Below are 7680 nucleotides of genomic sequence, written 5' to 3' on the forward strand. Positions count from 1 at the left end.
TCATTTCGACAGATATCAGCGGTGACCGGCATTGGCAAGTCATCAGCGTAAGACATGCTGTGAAAGTCATCCTCAGAAATGAAGACGGGCACTATCCGTGCTTGGGAATAGTACGAGAACTCGACTTTGAACATATACTTGGCTATGGCCACTACTGAAATACAAGTGTGTGTACACTTGTAGGAAACATTCATCCCACACATAGACACTAATAACTTCCTACCGGCCGACAGGTTTTATTGCTTTACTTCAGCAATTACAGCTGAAGCCTGCTGTGAAACAACACTATCATCCGTCTGTTCTTTGCCTCAAGTTAATTACAAGTAGTGATACTGCAGCAAGTTTTGGAACAACTTTACAAACCAATTACACAAGTGTGATAACATTTGGATCAATTTCACTGTCCATTCTTATCTTCACACGACCATAAAACAATTGCACAACCTAATATATTGTTTCATTTTTCAGATTTCTTTTATTAAATGAAGAACATACATCAAAGACAACACAGTGACTGTGATTTTTAATTTCTGACAATACAAACTTCACATTCCTCATAAATTTTCTGAGTTGATCCCTTGCCAGTGTTTGCTGCCTGATCAAAACACAGCAGACAATTTTGCAATTGTAGCTATCAGAGTTCATACTTGGCATTTTTGATATCACTGCCCGTATTGCTTGGACTGCACATTATTTGGAAGACACAGGAGACTAGACACTCTGATGATATCAACATGATAATTTTGTACAACAAACAACATGTTCTTTATTGTTATACTTTATTGTAAACAATGATTCACTACAAGGCATTGGCCCAATGGTGTAGAGAAACTTCATCAATCTTACAAGTCATTCTTGTTTATCTTCAGCAAACTTATCAAACATTCCTCGGTAGATAGATTTCTCTTGTGCTTCATGTTTTGCAATGGCTTCTTTACACATTTCTAAGTATCTTTTGATGTTGGGATCTGTTGAAAAAAAAACAGTGATGAAAAATCATTACACTGAATTAAGAGTACATATTTCATTTTTTCACAAGTCCAAAAATGCTGATATGAGAAGTGTCAGATTTGGCCAGATTCAGATTCAGATTCACAGTGAAATTCAACATAACTCCTCACATTTAAGAACTTGTCAGTAAAAACTGATTTCACCTCTTAAACGCATGAAAGATTAATACTCCACTTGTAAATTATGATAGACTTTCAGTATAGCTGATATCAACTATCATTATGACTAGCAAATATTTGTCAAAATGTACATCCATACTGGGCAAATGACAAGCTCAATGCAATTATATCATAGAATTAAAAGGCCATTGGCTATAGCTTTTGAGGAATTTTTCAAAATATTTGCCAAAATGTACATCCATACTGGGCAAATGACAAGTTTAACACAATAATATCATTGTATTAAAAGGCCATTGGCTATAGCTTTTGAGGAATTTTTCACTTTTTTGCTTTGTATGTGACAGCAAATTCTTGTTCTACTCCTGAAATCATGTTGAAAAACAAACTATTCAGCTTGTCAACACAGTGTGTGTATATGTAAAATGCACTGTATTGTTGACAATAACACTGTCATCTATCCGTGTAGAAGCCCAGTTGACAAGATAAATACTGTGTATCTAAACAGTTTGTAACAGTTGGAGAGTAGAACAAGAAACTGTATTTGTCATACGCAAGAAAAATGTGAAAAAAAAATTACCAAAAGTTTTACAGCTGCTGGTGCTTTAAGGTAGAACGCACCTCGGGGACAGACATTCGGACTCTCAAACTTTTACAATTCTCTTCTGATATACCACATGTGGGGGTTCATTTTAAAGCTCTTGGTGAAAGAAAACTTTTCACCGGCTTAGTTTTTTCGAAATTCGAAAATTTTTATTTTTCTCCATAGAGTTAACACAGGGATGGCGGCCATTTTGAATTTTTAATATCGGTAAATCTTGGGTAATTTGTTTCTCTAGTACCAAAATTTGCACGGTGACCCCCTATTTTTATTCTTGATTTTGAAAGAGAATGATTGAAAGATTCCTTGAGGAAAGTTAGAGCAAAAGTTTTAAGTCTTCCACTTTCGAGGCTACTACGTTAAGTATGATACTTTACCTATCTTGCCAGTACAAAGACCTTTTGCTTGTAGAAGACAATCTCTTGAATCATCATATGCCTTTGTGTGATACAGAGCCATACCACGCCGATATAAAGCCTTGACATTGTCCGGCTGCTGTGACAGTACACAGTCACAATAATGGATTATCTTCTCATAATTAGGATTGGATACTTGTAAAAGACACGCTGTGGAAAGAAGATTTACTGGTTTACTACATACTGATTACAGATTTAGTATCGCAATGCTAGGCTAGAGCTTGTTCAACTCCAAATGTAGGAAATAATTGGATGAATGTTATTTTGACAGGAAGGAACTGCCATAGTTTGATGAATAAATAATCAGTATATATCATAATCACATCTATTCATCAAAGTTAGCAGCAGGCACCATTTTCCATGCAGTAAGCACACCTCAACTTTTGACAAGACATACATAATACCATTGCATGATACATACCGGCAAGATTGTTGTACAAATCCATTCGTACTTTACTGGCTTCTTGTTTTTGTTCTTCAGACAAACCAGTGACATTTGAACCGTCACTTTCTGGAATGCCACCAATTAAACTAGCAACTCTATTCCTTTGATCTTCAAGTTCTCTTAAATATAACAATCCTCTGTGATATTTCCCGATGGCGGCTCTGTATTTTTTCTCCTTGTAACATTTATTTCCGTCTTGTTTGTAGTTTTCTGCGGTTGATATCCTATCACTGATGCTCATTTTAGTCTTCATTGCCAATGACTCATTACCCTTAATGTTGTCAGTAACATCACCTCCTTCTGCCATCTTTCTGTCTGTTTTTTTTCAAATACTGCTTATAATCTATCTCTTTCTTTTCCACCGTTGATGTGTTCAAATCTAGTTCATGAAAATCAAGAGAAAATAGAGTTAACCCAGCATCTCAAATTCATAATACTATGGCATTTCTATCTCAAAGTACTGCCTCAAGAATGATTTTTATTATTCATATTAGGTATATTTATAAAATATGTACAAGGGATGAGATCCATATTACATTTATAATATCTCTTTGTTGTAAAACTCTTGTCATGATATTTTACAGATCAGAAATAAATATACATCTGTGCTGTGATGAAGGGTAGACGGAAAATAGCAAATGCTAGTCAAGTCTGTTCCCAAAGTCACCTTAAGTTGAAAAAGTACAAAAATCTCAAGTACCGGTAGTTGGAGGGCAGCCTAACAAAACGTAACTGGACTGATAAGTTAGAAAATAAATAAAGAGTTGAGTAACATTGGTTAACTTGGTAAATAAATACTTATAAACTAATCTTGTGTGAGAAGAGCTTTAAGGGAGTGCCTGACAGAACTGTGGTTGGTTTTGACATTGATTTGTTTACTGGTAATGTATTCCAATACATACAACCTGAATAAGATATTGAGAATTTACCCATGGATGTATTGACACTTGGGACATAAAGGTTTCCTTCAAATACATTGGCTGAGTGGCGGCCATTATGTTAAAGAGTTTTTCATGTCTGCAGCCATAATGCAGACATGTATCAACCGATGACATCGATGTATTGTCGTATTATGTAATAGATATGCATTTCAATTGGTTTCATAATCCGATGCAATATGGCTGCCTGGTGGCCATTTAGTTACATTTTTTTCATGTACAGAGCCATAACTCAGACATATTTCCACTAATATCATTCAAAGTTGGTACAAGGACATTTACCTATGTCATAAATATACACATCAATTTGTTTCACGACGTGTAGCAGTATCATGTCAATTATTGAATTTTCGTAATTAGGCTGATATGTCAAGAAATAATGCATCAAATTTGATGAAACTTGGTACAGATGTTGATCTCATCGTGTTGTAAATACAATTCAATGACACTTAGCAGTATCGTTGAAATTAATTGCTTATTTGCATTTACATGATGAACTTTTGTTTTTACGGTGAATGTCCAGAAGCACTGCATCAAACTTTATAAAATATGGTACCGGCGATAATCTATCAGTGTTATGATAGGATCCAAAAATGTTTGGCAACATCCTGTTGATTAATTACTAATTGACTCATTTAATGACCTTTTGTAATTAGGATGGCGGCCTACATTGGTTTTATGTTTTCACCACCATGGAACTCATTCTCAGCCATTAAGCCCCATCTGTATCGCAGTATTTTTAATCACAGACCTAATTAATGAAGAGGACTCTATCCTCTCCGAGGACTTGTAATTAAAGTACCCATTAACAAGTGGGGACTGTGTCATCAACGATGACTTGTTATTGATGAAATCATACATGAATGTACCGATATACAATTTACGTAATTTGTAAATATGTATCTGTTTGAACAGATAAGCTGAGATTGCTGTGAAATCACTTAAAGTAATAGCTCTGACTGCCATTTTTTGTGAAAGAAAGATACAATTGCGATATGAGATTGTGAGGGATATGTTGATCCCCAGACTTCTAGAGCATTGTGATAGTAGTTGAATGAAAGTTTTGAACAGTAGAACAAGAATTTCACACAATAAAAATTGTATTAATTTGAACAGAATGCCAACCTTGTTTCTAATAATTAATAGAAACTATAATTTCAAAATGTCAGTGTTTTGTAAATGTTACTGGGGTCCCCTAGTCATTTTACCTGAATTCCCCTTGGTATATCAATGCAATCAGATTAGGGGATAGCAGAATTATATAAATGTTACCGGGGTTCCCAAATCATTTACCAATATTCCCAAACCTTAGTAAAAACACTGAATGTGTTTTGACCACTTAAGATGTCTATCAATAAATATACCTACAAAAGATGTAACTTCAACCTCATTGATAACCGTATTGTTAATATGAAGAGTACCATTTGTAGAAATATTTTTACCATGATTCTGAAAAGTATGTACACTGTAATTTGTTTTAAGATGCTTTACAGTAAGTTTGTTAGCTCTGTACCAGTCTACCTCAGAATTTAGGTGCATGTCAGCAGTTTTCAAATTTATCTTAAATTGGTTTATAAGGAATGTATGGAATAAATTGGTATCATCTGCGAACAACATGAACCTAAAATTGAAGTAATTGTAGTCAAATGAGCAATGTCTTTAATGAACTATAAGAACAGGGTAGATGGACAGACCCCTTATGGTATTCCACATGTAACATTAAGGTGTGATGAAATATGATTTTTTGCAAAGACAAATTGAGATCTATCGTGTAAATAATTTTTAAACCACTGTAAAGGAATTAAGTCCCCGGATACTGTAGTGCGCAAGCTTGGAAAGAAAAATTTTCACGAGTGATTGTATCAATTGCCTTAGAGTAGTCAAGGGAGATGTCTACTGTGACTTTGCCTTTGTCAAGCTGTGACGAAATCCCTCCAACAATTTGTCACGTCTTTTCTTTTACCATCTCTGGGTTGAGGTACCGGTCTGGGATCATTAGGGACCGTTCAGTTTTTACGGCCGGGGGGGGGGGGGGGGGCGGCAAAATCCAGGGGGGGTCATCATAATTTTGGAATCCGCAAAGGGGGGGTCATTGCTTTTTCACTGGTAGGAAAGGGGGGGGTCATCACATTTTCAAAACATAATACCAACAATAAAGTTCACTTTATGCCATGGCCATGATCGACCCTCTTTACCGGCGGGCCGCCTTCGGCGGCCCACTTCAATAAATATACATTATGTATTACCCATGACCCTCTTAACGGGTAGACGCCTTTGGCGGCCCACTCCAATTAGGTTTACTTCATGCGATGGCCATGATCTACCCTCTTTACCGGCGGGCCACCTCCGGCGGCCCACTACGATAAATTGACTTAATGTAATACCCCATGGCAATCTTAATGGCCGCACGCCTTCAGCAGCCCTGTCCAGTAAAGTTTACTTTATGCAATAGCCATGATCTACCCTCTTTACCGGCGGGCCACCTCCGGCGGCCCACTACGATAAATTGACTTAATGTAATACCCCATGGCAATCTTAATGGCCGCACGCCTTCAGCAGCCCTGTCCAGTAAAGTTTACTTTATGCAATAGCCATGATGACCCTCTTTACCGGCGGGCCACCTTGGTGGCCCACAAGAATAAAGTTGACTTTACATAATGGCCCATGACCCTCTTAACCGGAGGGCTGCCTTTGGCGAACCACTCCAATAAAGTTTACTTTATACAATGTCCATGGACATAAGTTGTCTATGGAAATGAAGTTAAAAATTGCCTTACAGTCGTCCTAATTAACAGACGTTTCAATGGATGTGGCTGAGAAGTTTGTGCACTGGCATCTCTGCTACACGAATAAAGTGCACCGCGTACCATAGTTCAAATCCAAACCATGCGGGTAAATTTGACATATGGGTTTTGGTTATTTTTCAGCGGGGGGGGGGGGGGGGGGGGGGGTGTCATCAAATTTTTTCGTCTGACAAAGGGGGGGGGGGTCATCTTTTTTTCACGAAAAATGCAGGGGGGGTCTATATTTTTTTGAACACCGGCGACAAGATTTTGCCAGGCCCCCCCCAGGCCGTAAAAACTGAACGCTCCCTTATATGCTTTCAGTAACTGAAGCTGACACCAAAGTTGTCGGATGTAAGCAGCTCTGCTTTAGATCTTTATTACTTAACAGCAAACAGAGATTGCTCCCCCATTTCTGTTCCATCACCATTCATGGCCTGTTTTTGTAATGTCAGTCCTTTGTCCTTTTGTTCCAGTCATCTCAGCTGATCATTTTAGCATTTATAGAAAGCCTGCCTGTACTGTAGATGCATGTTGGATTCTTGCATGAGTGAGTGCTTGTGCTAGCACACGTACTCTTAATGCCATATGAGAGATAGGCAATTGAGGTGCCAAACATTGCACAAGGAGCTGTAATCAGTCTGCACCATTCAGTCACATTTCAAAGTAAAGGCCACTGCAGGAGGTGATGCTGTCTTGGTGGTGTTCTGTGAGGAGTACTAACTACTGGGGTATATTGCCATGGGAATAGCAGTTTTAATTTGTAGTTTTTTAACACTCGTTTACTGTGTGATTCTGCTGTAACACAGATCAGGGCACCCGTTTCCCCCATACAAATGTGTCGGGAAAACATTACCTAATAAGCTACATCACCTAGTGTTTTATAACTTTATGATGATGATGATGATGATGATGATGATGAAGTGACTGGCCAATTCATGGAACATGACGCATGTGTGTTGTGACACATTTCATTTCGCTGCCTAAGTTAATCAAGACACAATCATTGGTTTGAGCCACTAATACATACGAACTACGAGGCATTGTGATTGAATAACACCCACCTGTTTTAGGTTCGTAGCAAGCAATAGCGTGAATAGTGCTGTACTCTGTGTTACATGTGAGCTATCCCCCGTACGCTGCCATCTTTACCGTCTATGCCCTCTACGGCAAATTATTGAAAGTACGCGATCTGCGGGCTGGCTGTTGAAAATTCCCGGGGAAAATTCATGTTGCTTTCAAGTTTGGAGAATCATGTTGCATTCAATGACCTGCGTTTGCACGGCCTCATTCATAAACTATGCATCAACAAATTCAAACATGAAGATAACTTCTTCACCAAATGAGCTTGGCGTTTCATCCCCTGAGTT

General features: G+C 37.9%; 1 protein-coding gene across 1 annotated transcript; it reads right to left on the bottom strand.

Annotated features, from left to right (window-relative positions):
• Positions 1 to 450: 450 nt before the first annotated feature.
• On the bottom strand, positions 451 to 7507 carry LOC139144562 (tetratricopeptide repeat protein 9C-like). The gene is made up of 4 exons (XM_070715272.1): positions 7375 to 7507; positions 2566 to 2968; positions 2106 to 2294; positions 451 to 968 (listed from the first exon to the last, which is right to left on the bottom strand). Exons 2-4 carry the CDS (start codon positions 2894 to 2896, stop codon positions 850 to 852), a joined length of 639 nt encoding a protein of 212 aa, XP_070571373.1. The 5' UTR covers positions 2897 to 2968; positions 7375 to 7507; the 3' UTR covers positions 451 to 849.
• Between the last annotated feature and the right edge of the window lie 173 nt (positions 7508 to 7680).

The sequence above is a fragment of the Ptychodera flava genome, chromosome 11, assembly GCF_041260155.1.
Source record: "Ptychodera flava strain L36383 chromosome 11, AS_Pfla_20210202, whole genome shotgun sequence".
Classification (NCBI taxonomy): Eukaryota; Metazoa; Hemichordata; class Enteropneusta; family Ptychoderidae; genus Ptychodera; species Ptychodera flava.

What these genes read in the sequence shown, in the direction of transcription:
- LOC139144562 (XM_070715272.1), bottom strand. Translation starts at nt 2,896, where the DNA reads ATGGCAGAAGGAGGTGATGTTACTGACAACATTAAGGGTAATGAGTCA. An exon ending in TTTGTACAACAATCTTGCCG is followed by an intron (nt 2,295 to 2,565) that starts GTATGTATCATG and finishes TTCTTTCCACAG; the next exon opens with CGTGTCTTTTACAAGTATCC. An exon ending in TCTTTGTACTGGCAAGATAG is followed by an intron (nt 969 to 2,105) that starts GTAAAGTATCAT and finishes TTTTTTCAACAG; the next exon opens with ATCCCAACATCAAAAGATAC.